At 38.2% G+C, this 24,840-nt stretch overlaps 1 protein-coding gene across 12 annotated transcripts in view; it reads left to right on the top strand.

The window, feature by feature from the left end:
• Nucleotides 1–24,840, top strand: part of LOC132128851 (eukaryotic translation initiation factor 4 gamma 3-like) — a 39,618-nt gene that overhangs the window by 11,481 nt on the left and 3,297 nt on the right. For 4 of the 12 annotated variants that reach the window (XM_059540217.1, XM_059540220.1, XM_059540224.1 and 1 more), the window contains exons 4-25: nucleotides 4,874–4,966; nucleotides 5,257–5,289; nucleotides 7,008–7,028; nucleotides 10,110–10,289; nucleotides 10,490–10,604; nucleotides 11,333–11,439; nucleotides 11,674–11,799; nucleotides 15,309–15,381; nucleotides 16,731–17,498; nucleotides 17,581–17,660; nucleotides 18,097–18,316; nucleotides 18,405–18,532; nucleotides 18,867–18,986; nucleotides 19,425–19,580; nucleotides 19,758–19,955; nucleotides 20,063–20,209; nucleotides 20,520–20,756; nucleotides 21,332–21,436; nucleotides 21,938–22,076; nucleotides 22,194–22,282; nucleotides 23,388–23,484; nucleotides 24,282–24,399. In XM_059540217.1, the coding sequence (XP_059396200.1) occupies nucleotides 4,874–4,966; nucleotides 5,257–5,289; nucleotides 7,008–7,028; nucleotides 10,110–10,289; nucleotides 10,490–10,604; nucleotides 11,333–11,439; nucleotides 11,674–11,799; nucleotides 15,309–15,381; nucleotides 16,731–17,498; nucleotides 17,581–17,660; nucleotides 18,097–18,316; nucleotides 18,405–18,532; nucleotides 18,867–18,986; nucleotides 19,425–19,580; nucleotides 19,758–19,955; nucleotides 20,063–20,209; nucleotides 20,520–20,756; nucleotides 21,332–21,436; nucleotides 21,938–22,076; nucleotides 22,194–22,282; nucleotides 23,388–23,484; nucleotides 24,282–24,399 (3,350 nt within the window). The remainder of the gene's footprint in view (nucleotides 1–4,873; nucleotides 4,967–5,256; nucleotides 5,290–7,007; nucleotides 7,029–10,109; nucleotides 10,290–10,489; nucleotides 10,605–11,332; nucleotides 11,440–11,673; nucleotides 11,800–15,308; nucleotides 15,382–16,730; nucleotides 17,499–17,580; nucleotides 17,661–18,096; nucleotides 18,317–18,404; nucleotides 18,533–18,866; nucleotides 18,987–19,424; nucleotides 19,581–19,757; nucleotides 19,956–20,062; nucleotides 20,210–20,519; nucleotides 20,757–21,331; nucleotides 21,437–21,937; nucleotides 22,077–22,193; nucleotides 22,283–23,387; nucleotides 23,485–24,281; nucleotides 24,400–24,840) is intronic. The other 8 variants (XM_059540223.1, XM_059540228.1, XM_059540225.1 and 5 more) reach the window with 4 other exon arrangements.

Consider the following 24,840-nt stretch of genomic DNA (forward strand, 5'->3'; position numbering starts at 1 on the left):
GCAGAGACGTGGAGAGGCTCTGGTAGTTCAGCAGAGATGTGGAGAGACTCTGGTAGTTCAGCAGAGACTTGTAGAGACTCTGGTAGTTCAGCAGAGACGTGGAGAGGCTCTGGTAGTTCAGCAGAGACGTGGAGAGACTCTGGTAGTTCCGCAGAGTTTAGACTGGATTCAGGAAGATCAATGGTGACTTGACTCTGCTCATGAAGATCATTGGTGACTTGCATTTGCTCATGAAGATCAATGGTGACCTGCCTTTGCCCATGAAGATAGTCGTGACTTGACCTTGCCCATGAAGATAATCGGTAACTTGACCTTGCCCATGAAGAACACTGGTGACTTGACTAAGCCCATGAAGATCATTGGTGACTTGACTTTGCACATGAAGATCAATGGTGACGTGACTTTGCCCATGAAGAACACCGGTGACTTGCCTTTGTCCTTGAAGTTCACTGGTGACTCGACTTAGCCCATTAAGATCATTGGTGACTTGACTCTGCACATGAAGATCATTGGTGACCTGACTCTGCTCATGAAGATCATTGGTGACCTGACTCTGCTCATGAAGATCATTGGTGACCTGACTCTGCTCATGAAGATCATTGGTGACCTGACTCTGCTCATGAAGATCAGTGGTGACTTGACTTTGCCCATGGAGAACACCGGTGACTTGACTTTGTCCTTGAAGATCACCGGTGACTTGACTTGACTCCTGAGGTCTCACTGTGGTAGTGCTTAATTCTGGAGTGTCAACGGTGACCTGACCTGACTCTGGAGGGTCAACGGTGACCTGACCCGACCCTGGATGGTCAATTGGAACCTGACTCGACTCTGGAGGGTCAACTGTGGCTGTCATCCCGTGTAGAGACGCTGGACAAGCGGCCATCTTGTGCCATGACTCTGGACCAGCGGCCATCTTGGGCAGTGGCGCTGGGCCAGCGGCCATCTTGGGCAGTGGCGCTGGGCCGGTGGCCATCTTGGGCAGTGGCGCTGGACCGGCGGCCATCTTGGGCAGCGGCGCTGGGCCGGCGGCCACCTTGTGCTGTGGCGCTGGGCCGGCGGCCATCTTGCGCGGTGGCGCTGGGCTGGCGGCCATCTTGCGCCGTGGCGCTGGGCTGCGACCACCTTGTGCTGTGGCGCTGGGCTGGCGGCCATATTGTGCAGTGCTGCTGGGCTGGCGGTCCTACTGTCTGTAGACCCCGGTCTAGAGTCGGCCATCCCACCGGGAGAGACAGGTGTGGCTGAGGCATCGCACCGAGATCGATGCTGTAGGTAACTGGTGAACCCCCAAAATTTCAGTATCTCCAGCCCCTTGATCTCCCACCCAGGCAAAGGGTCATCCAGGCAGCTGTTAAACAGGTCCTTCCGTGCCTCATCGTTGTACCCCAATCATACCGCCAACGTCCAGAATTCCTGTGCTACACCACCCACCTCATTCCCCCTTTGACGGAGGGTGGTTAGTTTACTGAGTCTTCTCCTCTGCTCCATGCTGGCTGGGGAACGGAGAAAGAAAAATCCCACACCGCTGGATCTGATCTGATGGAGTCCTTCTGTCACGTTCGGGAACACAGGAGACGAGAGATACAAGTGCAGTGTGAGATTTATTGGGTAATCCAAAATCAGAGTCAAAACAAGCCGGGGTCGTAACCAAACATCAGTCCAAAACAGAAACAAACAAATAAACGAACAGGAACTAGAAAACAAGGAACACGTGGAAACCAGGTGACGGAAAGTAAGGACTCCATGCAGACAAACAGAAAAGGACTGGTTAATATAGGGAGGATAATGACTAACAAGTGAAGACACCTGAGTGCAATTAACAGGAGTGAAATAACTGTGATGAAGGGACAAGGCTTAGTGGGAATGTACGGTGAGGTGCCTATGGGGAAGTGAGACCACTAATGGAGACTCAGGGAAACAGAGACCAGACAGCGTGACAACGTGTGTGTCATTGTGTAAGTATGCCCATTACCAGTGTCTGTGGGTGAATAGAGGTCCGCCGAGCTCATGCCTTGTCACGCAAACACACACACAGCCACTCACACACATGCACACTGTGCCCGGCTGACTCTGCCACAGGAATAGAAAGACTGTGAGGGTGACTCAGCTATTCTCAAGTTTGTTATCTGTCTGAGATCAGGGCTCACATTCCCACTCTATGCCTGCACCACACTGCCAGCGCAACCACCTATTAATAGGCTAAGAGTGCCCCAAAGGCTAAACCTAATTTTATTATGCATCAACCCTTTCCTCTATCAAAGCCTGTGCATGTGAATGCAGAGGAAGAATCAATGAGGTTTGTGGATGTCAGAGGTGGATCAAGATATATCGGCTGCTGTGAAGTGGTTTGAGGTCTGATTACTGTTAACGGGTTTTGTAACTGGGTATTGCAAAATGAACACAGATGAGGTTTTTTCGTGTGGGTGGCACGGACTCCAGAGAACAAGCATGCAACACTCAAAAGGTGAAATAAAAGACTCTTAGCATTAAAACTTATGATGCAATCAGTGAATCATTGAATAGAATCATAATTGTTCTGGCTGCATGCAAAAACAAACTGACAGCTTGATCAGTGTAGTCTGATTTATGAATGAATGACTCTTATGAGCTGGCTCTTTTCATGAATCGGTTAAAACACTCACAGACTCCCGTGTTGTTGGTTGGTAAATCCATTAAATAATTCAGTGTAATTAAACATTCCAATAAGTACGATTAAAAAAACGTCTAGAGTTATGCATATGCAAAATTGTTAAAAACCTTGAAAAAATATCAGAATCAAATCAGTAGGGCTGGATGATTAATCGAAAAATAATCAAAACCGAAATTCATAACCTCTAACTGACGTAATTTTCCCATGTCGATTATTTCGGTTTTTTAATCCTGTTAACACTTCCCCCTTAAAAGCATACTAGCGCGTGTGTAGCCACATGACTCTGCCCTGTCCAGTCAGTGGCATAAAAGCAAAGCGGTGTGAGCGGTGAGCCTTGCGTCTTCACTAAACTTTGTCAGTTGTATTTGTTTTATGGTTTGGACATTCAAGCGATTAGATGAACGGATGTGTATTCTTATATCGAGCTACCATGTTCGCGCAGCTGCATTGTGGCACAAACACTCATATAAACAGTAGCTATGAAGATCGCACGCACAGAGGAACGCAGAAACTAGTTTTCAGCGCTGTCCTGTGATTTATCACTAAAGTAGCTTAGAATCTCAAAACTTATTATAGCATGTTTGTGTGCAGCGCACATGAAGCACAAGCACGTGCATAGAGAGCAGCGGTCGGCGGTCGCGCTGCGGGTTCCCGGTTTGTGTCCGTTCTCGGACTGTTCTGTGTATTTTAACTGTAGAAAAGGTTGTTCCGAGTCGAAACTACGATACAGAAAACTAACGTTACATCAGTATATCATGATAAACGCAGCCGTTTTTGTCTTGTCTTTTGAACATAAACAGATGAGAAATAAAACACACATGTGCAGTATTTTTGCTTAAAGAGACTACAGCCTAACGCGCTGCCTGCATTAATGTTAATCAAAGAACAAAAGAAAATCATTCACTGATCTTGACTGAATATATTTAATAACTTTACTTGATTAATCTGTATTTTATTTATAAAAAGAAAACTATGCAGTGTTTTTAAAGTTTTAATTACAGTTTCTGTACCTGAAATTTAGTTTAGTTGTATTTAATCATGATATTGCTAATTGATTTGTTTGTTCCTTTATTATTACTGACCTATCTTATTACTTGTCTTTAACACTTTAATATTTGAAATTTATATAAATCTAGTTGTTTTTGCTATGGTATTTTTTTTTTAAATCACAGGCAAAATTCCTCTTGCAGTGTTTTGTAGGCTGCTTATTTTTGCTCATGTTATTCAGCTGCAACAGAATGCTTTGTAAAAATGTTTGACATCTAAATGTTTGACTTAATGTTTTTATATTGGATTTTTTATCTTATTGGAATTGAAACTAGGAATCGATAAGAATCAGAATCGATAAAATTCAAACGATACCCAACCCTTGTAAGAAATGTTACGAACATAGATAAAATAACTGCTGATAGTCAATCATATTAACAGTACAAACCTTGTCAGTGAACTATGAGGGCAAAAAAAACAAAACCGAAAACAAAATAATCGTTCAATAATCTTAATCGAGGCAAAATGTTCAATAAATCGAGGTTTCTATTTTAGGCCATAATCGTCCAGCCCTACAAATCAGAAATCATTCTTATTTGCTGACTTGGTCACTCTGTCAGTGCGGTGCAGCAATGCATCAACTGATAAAATGTATAGCCTAACGTCTACATAACGTCTACCTCTATATATATATATATATATATATATATATATATATATATATGCCTTTTGGCCAATCATTTTTTAATCCTTTCAGGAAAACCAGAAGGTTTTAGGTTTCAACCCCACACTGGACAGCTTTCAAGCCATCACCATTCTTCCCCTTGAGCAAGGTCGACTGACGGTGAAATAAATGTGCTGTAAGTTGCTTTGAATGAAAGCAACTGTTCTGTCATCCTGTGTAGTTCAATATATCCCAAACCCAGTGGCACACAAATCCTCCTTTTGCGCCCGCTCCGGTCAGCTCAGGACTACGCCTCTATTGCTCTCTCCCTCTCTCTGCCTTGAAGGCAGTGTTGAGGAGATGGCAGATTTTTCAGTGTCAGCAGACCGCAGTGTTTGCAGCGGTGGGGAGTGGACACACTCACTCTGTCACCCACACTCACATAGCACACGCTCACTCAGCTGTAGGGATTTTATCACAGAGGGTAATACTCACATCCATCCTAATTAGCTGTTTCTCTTTCTCTGCCGGTGGTCGTTCCTCCTCGACCTCACTGGGACCCCGTGACTCTGCAGGCTCCGTACACACCAGGGCAGAATGCCGGCACGACCCCTCTGGTCTACTCTACACCAACCCAGCCAATGAACGCACAGCCTCAGAGCCGCCCGGTGAGTGCCTGTAATACCATGTCATCTTTTCAGATCAGACTTCTGTCAGAAATGCTTCCTTTCTGCTGAGCGCTATGCTGTTGTTTATGGTGTGGTTTGTGGTCATTGGTAGGTGCTGTGTATATGTGGTACATATAACATGCCTTGCGACATTGCTTCCTCTCAGGAAGTGCTCTACATATGCTATGCACAGTTTGTGGTTTATGTGTTTGTGGGCGATCATTCTTACCTCTCGCTTCTTTCTCTCTCTCTGATTCTTCCCCTCTGCTATGCCATTCTTTGCCTTCAAGTTTGCCCCTGGGCATCGTCCTACCCATCACCAGGTAATGTACGCAATCGCATGGCCTCCTTTCTCACACCTCATAAGCTTCCTTAGACTAACATGACACATTGATCCTGTTCATTGTGATCACTTGGAGAGATTGTTTACAGCTCCAATACATTTAGGAATGAGAAATGTTGTCTTTCCAACATCCATCCATCATAAAAAGTGCTCCACACGGCTCCGGTGGGTGGGGGGGGGGGTGTTAATAAATGCCTTCTGCAGCTAATCAATGTGTTTGTGTAAGAAAAATATCCATACTTAACAACTTTATAACCCCTAATGTCTCTCTATATACTGTATGTATAGGGCATAAAGGTGATCTTGTCTGTAGTGGTCCATTGTAAGCTTGACTAGCTACTGTACATGATCTGCTACATTCACGGATCACTCTTTCTGGCTCTTTAAGCAGTTTTGACATGCAGATAGAGACGCATAATAATAAAATAAATGTCTGGGAACACTGTTTACTAACATATCCAGTTTAGAATTGTTTGTATAATTGATTGAACTTTGAAGCTCACTGGGAAATACTGGATGTATAATTCTGCAGCCTGACTCCACAGTAATGCCCTTTTAATTGACATCTGAATCTTAAGGCCGTAAGCATTAAGTTAAGGTCAGAGGGTCATTTTTCTCTGTGTCAAATGAACATTCACCGTGTAATATGAGGAATCCCAACTATATATATATATATATATATATATATATATATATAAATATTATGACCTACATTTTTTATTTGAAGTACCCGCTGTGGTTCTAAAGAGATAGTTCATCCAAAAAAGAATATTCATGTCATTCCAATCTTATATGGCTTGCTTTTTTCCATGAATCTCCTAGAGAGAAATTTTGGAGTATATTCACTCTGATTCTTCCATGCCATTTAGATGCAACCAAAGGCTGTCAAACTCCAAAAACAAAACAAAAGCATCACTGAAGTAGTTAATACTACTGTAATTCAAGTCATATAGTAACTTTGTGTGAGGAATAGACTGAAATGTAAAACACTGACCGAAAATCCAGCCTTGAAAAATTTTATCAAAAAGAGCAGCTTGGACAGTGCTTGAAATATCTTCTTTTATACTCCTTTATAACAGATGAAAGAATTTCCTTTTTGTTTGGATTTTTTCTTAAGTAATACTAACCTAATAAAATACTAGTTTATTAGTAAAATACTAATAAACTATGAATTATGTAACATATCGTAAAATATTCCTATTGGTTTTTTTATTATGTTTTAATTGTATTTTTCTAGAAGTATATATTTTATTTAATTCTGCATTGACATTTCATGCACAATTTCTTGAACCCCCGTATTTATTATATGGGGAGTTTTATCCTGTGATCCGTCCCACCTACAGTGAGCTTTGAACTTCTGTCTCTTTTTAAATATTTTCACAGGAACTCATTTCTGTTCGAGACTTTTTATCTTCCATCTAATTTTATCAGTTCATTGTGAGCATCTGTGAGATTCGGCGGATTTCAGATCCCATTTCTTGTGTGCCGCCACATAAAGATGATGTAATTTGGCTACCTAAAAAGCAGCGCATAGTGCCCTCTTGTTTTGTAAATGGTTTCCCGTGAAGAAAAGGATCTTTGCATGCCCTGTGCTGCAGATCTCTCCTTAAGTATGTGTGCTAGTCTCTCTCTATCCCTCCATACCAATTAGTGCATTATCCCATTAGCTTCTCTCTCTTTCCTGCTTCAATATTCAAGGGAGGATTCAGAACCATTCAGGTAATTTGCAGTTTTGAGGAAAATGCATGGCATGAAGTCCTCTGTTTCTCTTTCAACATCATCTTCCAGCTTCCCTGCCCAGTCAACAGCACTGCAGCTACCCAGCCCAAAGACAGCAGAATCCTCCATTTCAGTTTACCTCTCCTCTGTATATGTTCATGTTGGTCTGATTGGTTTTTGCTGTATTTGTATATTGTTAGGTTTGCATGTAGACTTGTTGTCGATGGTCGGATGCACTGCTCTGCAATGTTGAAATACTCTAGGAAACATTACTGCTAAAATGCAGACATTGAGACTGTGTGTTATAGGAGGATTTTTCATGCTGTTAGACATTGATTACTGACAGCGCTAAAGACTTAAGCAAAATTAGTGATGTGTTTATTCATCCTGGGTTTTTTCTTGCACCAATGGTCATAAATACTAATCGAAAAAAGAATTAAAACATATGGTTGATGAGTACAAGTAGACATTTGCAGGACATTAATAATGTACCAACAACAGAAGAAACACAGTATGTTGAGTATTAATCTGCTTGTGCTAGAAGAGCAAATAGTTGGTGAGCTGAATTATTATCTTTGCTAGCGGGTTTAGTTGCAGCATATAACACTATCGTTCAAAAGTTGGGGAAAAGGTAAGACTTTTAAAATGTTTTTTGAAGGAAGTCTCTTAAGCTAACCAATGCTGCATTTATTTGATCTAAAATACAGTAATACTGTGAAATATTATTGCAACTTAAAAATAAATGATTGAATATATTTCAAAATGTGAAAGTTGAATTTTCAACAGCCATTAAATTAATCTTCAGTCTCTAAAGATCCTTCATGCTGACACAAAAACCATTTCTTATTATCAATGTCAAAAATAGTTGTGTTAGTGCTGCTTAATATTTTTGTAGCTTTGCTGTGGTTTTACTTTGGACTCATGGTTCTGTAGATCCTGAATGTGACACTGTGGTGTGTTTAAATAGGTATTTTTTATGAATCATAAACTGCCGTTACAAGCTGTTACTCATGACCCAAAAAGCAAAGTTTCATTAACCATATTAACATAAAAGGAATGAAATATGAATTAATTTAATAATGTGATGAAAGGGTATTGCATTAATATACTGATTGTCTAAAACTGGACAGCATCATTTGATTAAAACAGCTTTTAGTCTTCACATTAAAAAGCATCATTGTCTATGTGTAAGATAGACTGTAAGAAGAAGATCTGTCCCACTTTGTCCTTACAATTTATGTAAAATAAATAAATAAATAAGCTGCTTAGCAGAGTGATATTAAAATAATCTCTAAGCTTGTAATGTTAACTTAATAATGTGATGTGGCATTGAGACGATGAGGTACTCATTCTTCCGAGTAAAATGGATGGACCACAGAATCATGGACTGCAGAACTATTATGTTAAAATTTAGTTTCAGGCCAGGGATGGAAATTTTGTTCAAAAGCATTCAAAAAGAGGCAGATTATTACATTCAAACATCAGTTCTTAAATGACAGCTTGTTTTGTCACTTTCATAGACTTTCATACCATGTTTTGTGTTAAGCATTGTGCTGCTGCTGAGAGATCAGTGAAGCCCCCCCCCCCACCCCATTTTCATTGGGAGTGTGCCTGTTCTGCCTTAAAATGCAGCCTCTGTATGTAGAGCTGTTGTTAGAGTAATGATGCATCTGCAGATAGTACAGCTACTGTCTGTGTTCAAAGAGCTGCATGCTGACTGTCCTTAAGGGATCTCAGCTCTATTGGCCTCACCCACAGTCTCCAATGACTGTGTGTTTTGGTTTACAGTCAGCATCAGAGAGTTCAAGACCGTTTACCTGTGACAGGCTCCTCTAAACCGCTTATTAATTAAAATCCTTTTCTCGTCACCTCAGTTCACTGTACTTAAGGGCATGCTAGTTCAGACATTGTAAATGTTTGGCATCTTTTTAATCAAGGGTTTCTGTTGGATCAGTCAGTCTCAAGTGAAACATGCTCCATATGCTCTATACTTGTTCATTTACATGTATTAATTTTGCAAAATACTGTAGTCTAATAAAAATTATTATACATCTAAATATATGACATGATAATCATATAGCAACAATTTAGCTCACGGCTTTAAATGTATTATGGTCTGTTATTAAACAGGGTGTTAATGTATTCAAACATTTGGGGTTGGTAAGATTTTTTTAAATATATTTTTAAAAGACTTCTTTTATTCTCACCAAGACTGCTTTTATACAGTAAAAATATATTGCTTCTTAATAAATACTTTTTTCATGATTCTTTGACAAACACAAAGTTCAAAAGAGCATCAATTATTTGAAACCGAATTCTTTACCGTCACTTTTGATCAATTAATGCACATTTGCTGAATAAAGTTTTTTTTTTTTTTTAACCCAGATTTTTAAATAGTAATATGTTATTAATTAAAAATAGCTAAACTTAAAAATTACAATATGGAACAAACAAGCATTTTGTGATATACACAGTGTCAATTGTTTAAATGTGGCTGTCCCTCCTTAAATGTTACAGTGTGACCTTTGTGTACAAAACATAATTAAGCATCCAGAATAGGAGTGACATCCATATTTAGCCGCAGTGGGTACATGGCTTTAATGACTCACACATTTCCGCAACAGTTAATACTCTGATTCAGTGGGTAGCCGGTTGTATGGATGAAAAACGAAATTGTTGTCTGGAAATTGGTACACAGTCACAAGAGTGAGATGCTTGTGTCAACAGGTTTATTTGAGGGATTTATAAAAATACATTTCTCTTTATAGTATAGCAAAGAAGCTGCTTTATTTTACTGGTGGTGTTCGAAGCTCAAACACCCTGATGTGATCTGTTATGAAACCATTGTAACAGAAGTCTTAGTACCTCTCTATTGTTTTAAGTGCATGTTACTTAGGATGATGTGTTCTGTGTCTGTTTCTTGCATGCTTTTACATAAAGTTGTACAAAATATGTTTACTTCTTTAGTGGATGTCTTCAGATGCCTTCTTAGATACACAACATGGCTGAAATGTTACACTTAATAGTTTGCCAGCATTCCCAATGGTAAGCCACATAACTGTTCTCTCTCTCTCCTCACAGTTTTTCCAGAGGACGCAGATGCAAACGGCGCGGTCCAATATTCCAAGCAACAACCTTCCTATTCGGCCCACATCTCAGACCCCCACAGCAGCGGTTTACTCCCCCAATCAGCCCATCATGATGACCATGGCTCCCATCCCCTTCCCTTCCTCACAGACAGCGCAGTACTACATCCCTCAGGTCAGACAGCACAAGACTGCAGACAGGAATCACATTACACTTACTATATCTGGACCATGTGTTCACATCAGGGTGTTTTAATGTGTTGTTGATGTACAAGTTTGATTACAGAGCTTTGTCCAGTTGATGAGTTGTTTGCATTCTATATATGTGTTGAATTCATTTGTTCACTCATTTGTTTGTCATGTGTGACTCTACAGTACCGTCACAGTGCTCCTCAGTATGTGGGACCTCCACAACAGTACCCAGTCCAGCCCACTGGACCCAGTACCTTCTTTGCTGGACCCAGTCCAGGGGACTTCCCAGCGGCTTATGGTGAGTTTAGCAACCTCCTTCCTGACTTGTTGGCCACCTGTGGATTAATGTTGACTTTCTCATGTAGTCTGCTGACTTGCCTTGTTTCGCTGTTTACTGTTTTGATGTTGTGCAGTAAGTCTACATTTTTAGAATGCAAAACAGTATTTTAAGATTTATCATCCTGCTGTGATGGTTTATTTATTTATTTATTTTCATTTTATTTTTATTTTTTTATTTATAGTTGTGAAATGGTTTCACAATTTTAGTAGCTGACAAATTTGTAAAAAATTAAATAAATACATAAAATACAAAAAATGTGGCATATAATTGTGAGCAGTTTTAATATAGATTTTTTGCGATTTCCCTTTGCTGCACCAACTATATAAAATATAGTTTTAAAATAAAATGTATAAAAATATTGATGGTGATGATAGTAGGCAACAGATTTCATTATCGAATTGCAAACGTTTTTGGTTTTATAAATTTTGTAATGGGAAGTTATATATTAAACACAAGTGCACAAAATGCATAGCATAGCCTACATGCATGCATTTAGATTTGTATTCATAGCCTTTAATTTTATTGAACATTACGCAGAACATTGAAATTGTGTTTTTCAGCATATACAGAAAATAAAATTAGGCTTCGTTATCTGATTAATCAATTCATCAGAAATAAACAAAACAAAATAATTGATTTTGGTGTGAATGAGTATAAAGAACTTGTTGTCTTGTGCGGTTTGTTAGCAACAGGACTTCCCTACTATTCTGTACCATCCATCTACACCCAATCTCCATCCATTATAGTGCCTACACCACAACAACCTCCACCTGCTAAGAGGGAAAAGAAAACAGTGAGTGCCATCATTGCATACACTGATTTTCTTTATAGCAGTATGCAGACTGAAATGATATATATAATCCGTAATGCTTTGAGAAAATTTGTATTGCAAAATAAAAAAATGTATGTAATTATCAAGGCTTGAGAAATGCTGAACAGGAAGTAGATGATGCTTCTGAGGTTTTATCATGTAATTCTCTGACTCTTTATTGTCTAAGATTGTTTAAGTATTGTTGTATTGTTTAAGATCCGTATCCGAGACCCCAACCAGGGTGGCAAGGATGTGACAGAAGAGATATTATCAGGGGTGGACGGAAGTCGGAACCCAACCCCACCGGTGGGACGACCCTCCTCCACTCCTACACCTCCACAGGTGAGACGGACAATCACAGAGACCAAATCAAACACAGATTATAGTTGGATACAGATTTAGTTGGATATCACTCCATTTCTAATTTCTGCACCTTGGGAATGAGTTCTTTTAACTTGAGCCAGTAAGCGATCACTCAGAACACCCTAGCAACTGCATAGGAACATGGAAAATCCAATCTGACCACTATAGCAACCACCTTCTGACTTTGTAGCCACACTGCCTTTATAATAAGGGATTTATCTTCTTATCTAAAGCCAAGCTTATGTCCGTGGGTAAGCACCTTTACTTAAATGTTTGATCTTTTACCCACAAGCCACACATTTTATGCTATGCATTTTTAAACTCTGAATAGTCTTGAAACTTTTACCTACAGAAGTAAAAGTCTTATTATTTTTATTTTTAGGAATTAACAATTTTCAATCTTGCATATTCTGTGTTGTAGCTCTGCCTCATGATTGTTTGTGTCATCCTGATCCCTGTGTGTTCCCTTTACAGTGACTTCTCATCTACACACTCTAGAATATCTCTCATCTTCACTGTGCCTAATCTAAAACGGGTTTTCAAACTGGGGTCTATGGGCCACAAGGTGTCCGTGTCAAAAGTGATATAAAAATATTTTACGAAATGTATTTTAGTTAGAAAAATAAAATGCAGGTAGTATTGTAAAAATAAAATCTCTTAGAACTAAAATCTAAAATATATGTCTTTTTAAATATATTTAAAACATTTTCAAAGAAATTAATATTTTGATTCGGCAAGGAGGCATTAAATTGATCAAAAGACATTTACAAAAAAAAGCTTTATTCATCAAAGAATCCTGAAAAAAGAAGCATCAAGGTTTCCACAAAAATTTGCAGCACAGCTGTTTTTAACATGGATAATAGTGAAAAATTAGCACCAAATCTGCATATTAAAATGATTTCTGAGGGATCATGTGACACTAATAACCGAGGTAATGAAGTAATATACATTTTTAAATGTTAAACTAAAAAACAGATATTATAAATTGTAGTAATATTTCAAAATATTACTGTTTTACTGTATATTTGATCAAATAAATGCAGCCTTAGTGAGCGTAACAGATTTTTTTTTTTAAATCTTACCAACTCCAAACATTTGAAATTGTTATATGTTATGCTTTAAGAATATATATGTATTTTTTTAAAGAATATGTTTATTTGTGTCATATCATCATATGGATTTATTTTCTTATTATTATTATTACCTTTAACTTGCTCATTACTTGATTTGTAACAATATTTATTATGCAAAGTGCTACACAAATATAAATTTGTGGATATGATATGTAGTTATTTTTATACATGAAGTAGTTTACAGATAAAACCTAGTAATTTATTTTAATTTTAGGCAATTCTGTCTATATATATGTGTGTTTGTGTGTGTGTGTGTGTGTGTGTGTGTGTGTGTGTGTGTGTGTGTGTGTGTGTGTTTAATGAAGATAAGAGTTTCCAAGAGGTTCCATGTAATGAATTAAACCTTAATAATCATCGGGAAGAAGGAGGCGGGAACCGGCGGACAATCAAAATGAAACTTTAATAATTCAAAATAAACACAAAACAGCGCATCAGCCCCTCACGGACGACTGATGCGCACAAAATAAAACCAAAACCTAAAATAAAGCCCAGGCCTGGTCCTCTCTCGTCCTTCACTGTCTTCACTCCAGTTTTATATCCTTCCATCTCCTCTGTGGGACTCGAGACCGGTGGTGGGTCGCGTGTGGTGCTGATTTCCCAATCACTCCACCGGCCTCGCTCGTGTTCCCACATCCCTCGGCCCCGCCCCACTCGTCACATTCCATAAATGCATTTACACAGTAAAATTGCAAATGCACGAATAATGTTATAAGAATAAATGTTTCACTTTTTTAACATATAAATGCGAAATGTTGGAAAAATTAAATAATACTTTTAAATATGAAACCAAACCACCAGTAGGTGGCGGCAAGTCACTGTCTTAAAGGGTTAGTTCTCCCCAAAAAAACTTTCTACTCACCCTCGAAGCATCCTAGGTGTATGTGACTTTCTTCTTTCAGAATAATCCAATCGGAGTTGTATTAAAAATTGTCCTTGCTCTTCCAAGCCTTTCAGTGGGGATAAGCCGGGTGTTTGTTGTCAACAGTTCAGAAGACGTGAAATAAAGTGTGCACATCTGTAATAAAACATCCCTCACAAAGCTCTTTACTCTGGTGAGTAAAGGACCCTGTTGCGAATTCATGTGTTTTTGTAAGATAAATATCCAGATTTCAACCGTTATAATTTATTTTTTGTAACATCTGCCGACTGTGGGAACCGGAAGATGTGTAGGCGGAAGATGGAAGACATTTGAGTTGGGCACGCCTCTGGGAAATGTAGGAGCAAAGGAAACAAAGTTTCCTTACTTTAGCAAAGGAAAACCAGTCTCCTCTGGTTTTGTAAAGAAAATTTGTAAAGAAAACGTTTTCTTTCCTCGTTTTGTGCTTCTAATTCCTGACCAGCGTTTTGTTTTGTTCTCTCTCCACACTCGTCACTAACCACGCAGCGCTGACAAACTACAACATCCACCTGCACTTCTTCCGGTTCTCAACAGTCAGCAAAAGTGAAAGTTGAAATCTGGATATTTATCTTACAAAAACACATGGATTCGCAACGGGGGCCTTTATTCACCCCCGGGAGCCATGTGAGGGATGTTTTATTACAGATGCCTGCACTTTATTTCACATCTTCAGAACTGTTGACAACAAACCACCACTTACCCCCATTGAAGGCTCGGAAGAGCAAGGACAATATTTAATATAACTCCGATTGGATTATTCTGAAAGAAGAAAGTCACATACACCTAGGATGCTTTGTGGGTGAGTAGAAGATGGACAAATTTTCATTCTCGGGTGACCTAACCCTTTAATGAGTGAGTCACTGATTCAACCAATTCATTCAATAAATAAAGCAAGTGGCTGTCTTTATGAATTACTCACTGAATCATTGACTCAACAGATTTTGTCAAAATGCTGAATCATTCAGTGATGAAACACCTCTGAGTGTTGCTCGGAGATGCGCAACTGTTCTGTTGTAGCTTTGCTTAGGACTATTTTCGTTCGTTTTAAAGTTGTGTTTAATTTTGATTTTTTTTCACATGCACAATAAATTAGTCTATGTACAAGAAAATATGTAGTTCTTATAATTTTGGACAGGGATAATTTTTTTTTTGATTTTGGCATAAATTGGTTTGAAAACCCTTAATATAAGACACTGTCCCTGTAGATGGAGCGCTCACTATATTTTCACACTTCCTCTGTCTCCTCTCCCTGAACGTTAACAGTGTTTGTCTCTCCTCTGCTCTCTTTCCTCCATGTTTCGTCATTTCTCTCCCTCTCATTCTTTTCCATTCTCTGTTTTTCCCTTTTTTCCCGCTCTGTCTGTGTGCTGCATATGTGCTTGTGCCTTGTGTCTCTCTGTTGCTAGTTTTTATGTCCATACCCTCATTATCTACACTTTTTCTACTTCAAATCCCAGCAGCTGAACTGCCAGGCAGTGAGTCACGTGGACCGCACACAACTCCTTTCTACACCCATCGACTTGAAAGCAGGTCAGGCTTCACAGCAGTTGCCACCTTCTCCCCGCAGGTTCAGAGCAGTGGTCCTCGACTGGTGGGTCCTGACCGGTCTGAGTGTCATAGACAGCAGGGAATAAACAATCTTAAATGCAAATAATAAAATGCAACTAAATAGGCATATCAATTCTTAGGATGAGAAAGTACTTCCCATATCTTTTTTTGTTGAAGTCTAAGCTTTTATTGTATCTCTAATGTGTTTTGCATCTATTAATTGTTAGAAATTAAGCAAATGCCAACCTGCACAAATTTTCATATCATGCCCTTGTTTTTAAATCCATGAAAGTATAGTTTTTGCATTTCATGTCCAATGTTAAATCTGGGTCCTGAAGCAAAACTACTTTAGAACCACTGATCTGTTCTTCAGCCTTTTAGTGTTTCTGAGGGTATGTTAAAGGTCACATTAAAAGCACAAAGTATACTGCACAAATAAATATGTTTTTATTTATTTATTTTGTAGATTATTAAAATAAAGAATTATTTTCATGATTTAATAATTTTATATAGCCAACAATATCACTGCAGATAATATATATTTATATATTACATTATTTATCCATGCATTAATTTATTCATTGAAGCATGTATTTATTTATATTTTATTTGAGTAAATAATATAAAATATTATTCAATTTGTTAGTTTCATTTTATAATATTTTATTAAATTATATTTTATTATTTAATAACTGATAAGGATCCCTGCAAATACACTGTTATTTAATTATTTATTCATTTATTTATAGTTTAGTATTTAACTAACTAATACATTAAAAGTTTGAGATCAACACTTTGTATGTAATTTATTTATTTATTCATATATTTATGTGGGTTTTGTGTATATTCTACTATTTAATGTTTAATTACTTTTTTAACAAGAGCAGCACTTTCATTATATTGCTTACTTTATATTGGCAATGAAATCAGTGCAGATATATTGTACTGTATATGTTTTTAATGATTTTTTTTATATATATATTTAATCTATATTCATAATAATTTTTAATTATTTATCCATCACATAGAAAAGCCTAACATCACTTTATAACTGTTGCTTTCTTTTATATTGCCAACAAAAACACTGCAAGCACATTGTAAATGTTTAATATATCGTTTTTTAAGTGATTTCTGTCACCAAAACCATGAGCAAACTGGGAGATAAATTTCTATATTCTCACAATATAATTTCTATATATATCACAATATGTGTCTAAATATATATATAAGTTTTATATTTATTTATTTTTATACATGTTTTAGTTTTATTTACCCTACTCTGATGGTTTATATACCTCTAATGCATTTCCTTGTTTACTTTATGGCTATAGATGACAAGCCAAAACTAGAGTTTGCCTCACAAAGGTCTGCATCTCCAGGATTGCGGGAGCCAGAGACTCCATTGGAAAGAAGAGATCCTAGCAGCCCAGTCCAAGCGCCCTCTCCCCCACAGAAAACTGAGCTTCCCCCCTCCGGCCCAGAATCGGCATCAAGTGTAGCAACAGCCCCAACTCCTTCCATACCTGCCTCAACAGTGGAGTCCGCTGACGCTCCGAGCCCATCAGCTGAACCCAGCTCCACTAAAGCTATCACACCAGAACCTGAAAGCTCTGAGCCGGAGAAATCCTCCTCAGAGCAGCCCTCACCTCAGAGCCTGTCTACGTCCCTGGCCCAGCCTGAAAGGGTCATCAATGGGCTGAAGGACACCGATGCTGCTCACTTGACTGAAGACTTGGAATCCCAACCCAGGGAAGTCTTTCCTTTGCTGCCTACATCCAGCGAGGCCCAGTGCCTCAGCTTGGAGCCTAGGCCCATCACACCGGCGCTGGAGGCCGAGTCTGCAGTGGGAATGGCAGATACTCCCTCACCTCCTAGTGAGGACAACGCTGGATTTCCTGTCACCCCATCCCTCTCCACCTCCACTATTGCTGCTATCTCCACCACACCTGCTCCTCCTCCAGGCCTCACACACCCAAGTCAGGTTTCCGGAGGATCAGCCAAGAGATCAGAGCTCAAGGAAACAGGGAAGGAGACCGAGGCCTTGCCGGACGAGAGAGGCGGCGAGCCCTTCTTGCAGTCCAGAAAAAGCTCAAGTCAAGGTGAGCAGTCGAAGTATACACCTAAGATGAATTACCAAAATGTGGGGACCGTTCAAATGACACACATTTTTTCTTTGTACAGCTACATCTAGTGCACCAAAGACCTGGAAGAAGCCAAAAGAGGACATGCCTGTAGGGCAAGATCAGTCTTCAGACAAAGAGGTAAAATAATTGTGCATATATGCTTTTTGGGTCCATCGTATTAATACATCTAGCTTTTATTATATTTATCTATTATAAATTAATTAATTATAATTAATCACAACAAACAGGTATTTTTCATTGAATTTTCATTATTTGACGCATTTCTGTTGTTTTAATCATTTTATAGTTCTAAATGGATAATGTATGTTTATTTTATATTACTTTGTAAAATAAAATTGTAATGTTATACTATTTAATATAACAACATTTATATTACTATGTCATTATTTCAAACTAGCAAAAATGCATAATCATGACAGACCAATTTTTGTTTCTGTTTTGATTCTAAATGCCACTCACATGTGCAGCTTTGAAGTGTTTCAAGAATTTGAATGTGATTTGTTAAATCCAATTGCTTTTATTCAGATTAATTTAAAGTGTGTGTGTTTGTTAGGAGGACATGGATCAGTCCTCTATGGAACCTGCTGCAGAGAGCCCCAGTCCCCCTCCTGTGGAGGTGGAGAGGAGGCCATCCGCAGGAGCTGTGCTTGAGGAGAACGGAGAACAGGAAGCAGAGCCTCTTAGAAACGGGGCCGAACACACCTCTGAAACTGAAAGCAGTGACAGCATCCATCCGCCTGCAGTCAAAGTGCCGCTGATCAAAGCAGTGCCCCGTAAGGCCATCTCTCTACAGCGTTCTCTCGTTTCCTGTGTGTGTGTGTCAGCCAGGGTTTTACCACTGAAAGCCTTTCTGCTCTTTAGCAGAGCCTCCAGAGAAGAATGGAAAGAAGCAGTACGACAGAGACTTCCTTTTGGGCTTCCAGTTCATGCCTGCATGTGTGCAGAAACCAGAGGGGCTTCCTCCCATTTCTGATGTTGTTCTAGATAAGGTTAGCCAATATTACACAAACAGTTCATTAAACAGCCTTTCTACTTATACTATACTGAATAAACACATTCAGTTGAAAGCCTTTGTTTGAACATTTATATCATGCTTTTCAATGTAACGTCTATTAAAGCTAATAATTGAGAATTCCCATATAAATTTCTCTTGTACCAGAATTACTTTGCTCCGCACCATTAAATGGACTACTATGGGAATAAAGGGTTATTGTAACCTGATTATGGCCTTCTGTTAAATCCTTATAAACTCATTACTGCTCTTGTACAGAATTTAAGTTGTTCTTTAAGTGAAGCCTAATGTGTTTCTGCCTCACTGAACAGATTAACCAAAATAAGCTGCCCATGCGGACGGTAGACCCACGTGTGATTTCCAGAGGCCCAGACTTCACGCCAGCGTTTGCAGATTTTGGCAGACAGATTCCAGGAGGCAGGGGAGCACCGGTTCGTCCCAACTTATTCTCACACTCATACAAAAAATAATAATATGGTGTTTTGTCTAAATTACTACAGTAAGTCAATTATTATACTCTTTAGATCCTTTACCTTTAATTTAATTAAAATGTATTACTTCACCGATGAATTAAAGCATTTTCAATTACGTTCCCTTACAAAAATGTACAAATAGTTATTGTACTCGAATCTATATCCAATATTGTGCGCAAGTACACATACAAAAAGCTTTATTTATTAAAAATTTAAATAATATAAAAAATCCCATAACTACAAAGTCATTTATAATGCTCTCTGTCTTAAATGTAATTCAATTCTAATACATCACTTACGAATAAAAGCAGTTTCAATTGATATGACTTTAGATACGCTCTCAGAAACTCCTCTATTATTCTTGCCTGTACTACATGATAATTTCTGTTCCCTCAGCTGCTGAATGTTAGCCTGCATCGCCCACCTGGACGCAAGATCATCACAAACGTGTCGGTGAATGATGATGTGCAGCTGAGGACAACAGAGAATGCCTGGAAACCTGGCATGAAGCGGGAAAATGTCATTGAAGATCCAGAGACTCTGACAACTCAGGTCTTTATTTCAGATGGCCCTATTTTGCCGTACAAAGAAAGCATGCTGTGGTATCCAGATGTTCAGCTATAATTAAATAATTTATTACATCATTACTAAAATAGAGAGAAAATGGTGCTTGGGATTGATTGTTGCCTTGGAGGACATTCAGTAATATATTCAATGATATTTTCACAGGAGCTTTTCCGAAAAGTGCGTAGTATTCTCAACAAATTAACGCTGCAGATGTTCAACCAGCTGATGAAGCAGGTGGCTGACCTCACCATAAACACTGAGGAGCGGCTCAAGGGTGTCATAGACCTGGTTTTTGAGAAAGCCATTGATGAACCCAGCTTCTCTGTGGCCTATGGCAATATGTGCAGCTGTCTGGCCATGGTGAGTCAGACCATCCATTAAAACCGGGCATTGGAAACCGAGTGTGTTTAGCTTGGAAAACAGCATGGTGAGTGCACATCTAAATCAGTCACGTGCTGTGTTTGTAGATAAAAGTGCCCATGACGGATAAGCCCAGCAGCACTGTGAATTTCCGGAAGCTGCTTCTGAATCGCTGTCAGAAGGAGTTTGAGAAGGACAAGGTGGATGACGATGTCTTCGAGAAGAAACACAAGGAGCTGGAGGCAGCTACCTCGGTAAGTGCTTCAGCACCAAAATTAGCACTAAAACTTCTTATATGGATCACAGGCCATTCAGATTGCCTAGAAGTAATTGCCTAGAATAACATATACTATGAGAAGGTTGATTAGAATTGTCTGTCTGGATTTAAATGGCTTGCAAAATATTTTCAGCAGTTATGTTCCATGCATTTTCTTTTATTTTTTATTACATTACATTATAGGATACAGTAATTCAAATGAAGATGAAAAATGAAGATTTTACTGCAGCGAGCACACCTCGTGATCATTTCTGACACGTCTTCCTCTCTCTCATTCTTACTCTCAGGCTAGCGAACGGGAGAGGCTGCAGGAGGAACTGGAAGAGGCGAAAGATAAGGCTCGCAGACGCTCCATCGGCAATATAAAGTTCATTGGCGAGCTCTTCAAGCTGCGGATGCTGACAGAGGCAATCATGCATGACTGCGTGGTGAAGCTGCTGAAAAACCACGACGAAGAGTCACTGGAGTGCCTGTGCAGGCTGCTCACAACTATTGGCAAGGACCTGGACTTTGAGAAAGCTAAGGTCAGTGGTTTATCCTAATCTGAAGGATGTCCTCTATAATGGGCTTTAAGAATAAATGTCTAAATCTGTTAGTTGCTGCTGGAGTCCATATAAATACACAAAGACGGTTCCTCACTTCAATGCAAATATGCAAAGAAATAGAAGTGTTGGTCACTCTTTGCACTGCATTGTGGTGGAGCTCTGAATAAACTAGTATTCTTTGGCCTTAAAAAAGCCTTGTTTATGTCCTCTCTGCTGCTGCCATGTGCTGTTTGGAAACAAATCCCGAATGAGTCATTTTAATGTGCTCTGGTTCCAAAATTCACTTTGGATTCAGCTGAGAACATGACTGTGAGTCTGGTGCCTAGTAATGCACTTGAATGGATTTTTCTTTCAAAAAATAAGAATTCTGTCTTTATTTATTCAGCCTCATGTCATTAGGTGAACTTGTGTTTTTTTTTTTACTTTAATTAAAGACAAATGTCAGTTCATGTCAGGCAAAAAAAAAAAAAAATGTTTATGGTGGTCTATTAACATTTCCAGGTCTTTTTTGAAGCTTGTGAATCTTGCCGATGGTTCTTCTTGTTCCTTTTTAGCCACGAATGGATCAGTACTTTTATCAGATGGAGAAGATAGTAAAGGAGAGAAAGACTTCTTCACGCATTCGGTTCATGTTGCAGGACGTCATTGACCTGCGATTGGTGAGTTTTCAGCTTTGATTTGAATCTCAAAAAAATGTGTGATTAAGATCTATTTCTATAAGGGAATGATTTAACTACTTCTCAAAAAGCTTAACAAACTCAGACAAATATGTAAAGTTTTTCAAGTTCATCCTTTTTTTAACAGGCCAAGTAGACACTGCAATATATATATATCAAAATAGCTAAGTATTGGCTTAAACCTGTTTTTTTTTAAATACAATTAAGTATTGTTGTTGTAATATTTTTTTTTAACCCTACTGTTGTATCGTGTGAGGATGTTATATATATATATATATATTATATATATATTATATATATATTATATATATATATATATATATATATATATATATATATATATATATATATATATATATATATATATATATATATATATATATATATATATATATATATATATATATATATATATATATATATAAAATATGGCAGTCATGCTGGTATTTTCAGGTCATATTTTGTGTTCTTCCCTCATCTCAGCACAATTGGGTGTCTCGGAGAGCTGACCTAGGCCCCAAAACCATTGAGCAGATCCATAAAGAGGCAAAGTTGGAGGAGCAGGAGGAACAGAGGAAGGTCCATCAGCAACTCTTGTCCAAGGACAACAAGAGGAGACCAGGTCAGAAAGAGGCTTCTGCTATAGGCTAATCCTTTTTACAGCTTCCTCAGTCCTGTGGGCCTCCTTTCGTTTTTACACTTTCTGATGAAGTAGCTGTACCTTCTCTTCATGTTGCAGTGGTGCAGAGAGAGGAGACCTGGAGCACTGTGCCTATGACTAAAAACAGCCGAACAATAGACCCTACTAAGATTCCCAAGATCTCGAAGGTAAAGTCCAGAAGTCAAACTAAAAACACATTTTCTGTCTAGTCTAGTCACGTCTTAAGATAGATAGCATGACTGAGTTTTAGAGAAAGAGATTCTATATCTGCTATTCTGTATTTTTTTTTATAATCCCCCATGATCTGTTTGGAAGTAAAAAAGCTGGATTTTCATGTAAACAATTGATCATATCAGCTGAATCACATTTATGGAGGTTGTGCAAACTAAACCTTGCTACTTGTCATCGATTGTGCTTTGTAGTGTGCTGCTTTAAAGCATTTCATCTTAAAAATATATTTATACAAAAATATTATTATACATTTTATGTTCAAATAATGAATGACAAATGAGTGATCAATTTTCCAGTTTATATATATATATATATATATATATATATATATACATATATATATATATATATATATATATATATATATATATATATATATATATATATATATACATATATATATATATATATATATATACATATATAAATATATATGTGTTTTTTGTTTTTCTGTCTCTGAATGTGCTAAAACAATATATTTTCATATGTTTGAACGACTATTCTACTAATTGGTCTTAACTGTAACTGCAAACTGTCTGACAGCTGAAGCACAGAATAAGCACAATTAAAACACTACCTAAAAAAACACTACCAAGATCTGGATGAATTCTCTAGCCCTTTTGGCAAATCTCTTGTTGTAAATTTAAATATAACATTATTTAGTGAGGATCAGTGTTGTTAAAATATTTTTAACAGGAAAAAAATCAAAATATTAAGAATAGTTATATTTTTTGCAGTGTTTGTAAATATGCTAATTAACTGATTGACTCAACAGCCCTATCTGATTGTTTTTCTGTTTGCTTGTGTAGTAGCATCTTAGTATCTCATTGACTCTTGATTGTTAATCTGGGGATCTGCAGATCTTACAGACCAAGTTCATGAAGCTCTGCTGATTTGATTCAAGTGTGGTAAATAAGGGAGGCATGCAAAGTGTGCAGTGCTGCAGGTCTGCAAGACCAGGATTAAGAACTACCGATCTATATGAATGTGTGAGATGTAATATGATTTTACTGAAACCGGTTCTGTGTGTGTGTTCTTCAGCCAACAATAGATGAGAAGATTCAGCTGGGACCAAGAGCTCAGCTGAGCTGGATAAAGGGCAGCAGTGGAGGGGCTGGAGCCAAGGCCAGTGAGTCAGGTAAAGTAAGTCTGAAGCAGTCAGACATGGGCTGCTGGCTCTGTCAATTCAAGCTGTTTTATAGGGTGCTTTCACACTAGCACTTTTGGTGCGCACCCGGGTTCGATTGACAGCAGAGTTCGGGTCGTTTGGATGATGTGAACGCTGTCTTCCGTACTCTGATGCGCACCCGCGAATCGTACCCGAGTCCGCTTAAAAACGGTGGTCTTGGGTACGGTTCATGTGAACTCTGGGACGGTTCGCTGCTTATGTGAACGCAATCGTACCAAATCGCGGAAGTGAACCGCTTTTAATGACAAATTACTTGATGAAAATGTGTGTTTGTGTGTGTGTTTCACTCACTTTCCTGATGAGCGTGACTGACGCGCTGCAAGCAGAGAGCTGTACATCTAATTTATGTTCGCCTTCAACGTTCTTTAGAGCATTTTCAGTACATTCGTAAGACAGACGCAAGTGCCGTTATGTACCGAAAAAAAAAAAACGAACAGTTCAAAAACGTAATACATAAAAGTGCAGAGCGTAATGTTATGCATTTGCCGCCTTCTCCTGCACTGTCGTTACCAAGCAACGGGGTAAACAGCTACTGGCTAGATGACGCAAGCGAACCGCGGTTCGGACTCAAATATTATAATATGAACACAGTCCAGCGGGGGCAGGGGGAGCAACCGAACTCGGGTTCGGACCAAGCAAGTGAGCCAAGTGTGAAAGCACCCATAGTTTATGCAGGATTTAATGGTTCTATACTTTGTTTACTTATGTGAAATTTCCTCCTTTTTTTTCCTGTCCTTTTGTTTTAGATGTCTCTCGTCCCAGCGCCAGTTTGAACTGTTACTCACCCCTGCAACCCTCAGCGCCCCTGGCCTCCTCTGTACCCTCTACATCCCCGGATTTTGATGCCAGGAGAGTTCTCAGCAGGTACTGTACACATGTATAATATAGTCATTGAGAAAAGGAACATACGTTTTCATTCTTACATTTGTAAGGTGTTTAGCAATATTTTATATACATCTCAGACTTGCTTCTGTTATTATTACATATTATAAGTATTTATATTTATTTATAATTATACTTTTACTTTATAGTTATTTAATTATACAATTCATTGCAATTATATAATTATTATATAATTAATTATTTTTTAATTTATTTTCAGCCTATTCAAATTATACTTTGCATTTATATAATAAAATTCATGTCTTTCAAATGATAATTATAGTCATACGATTATCTAATTATATAGTACATTGAAATAAACAGATAACAACTTAAATATTAATAAACTAATTATATTTATATATATATAATTTTACTTTTTATTATTATTATTTTTTTTCATTTGTAATGAATCTGTATCTG

Source organism: Carassius carassius, chromosome 46 (genome assembly GCF_963082965.1).
Source record: "Carassius carassius chromosome 46, fCarCar2.1, whole genome shotgun sequence".
Lineage (NCBI taxonomy): Eukaryota > Metazoa > Chordata > Actinopteri > Cypriniformes > Cyprinidae > Carassius > Carassius carassius.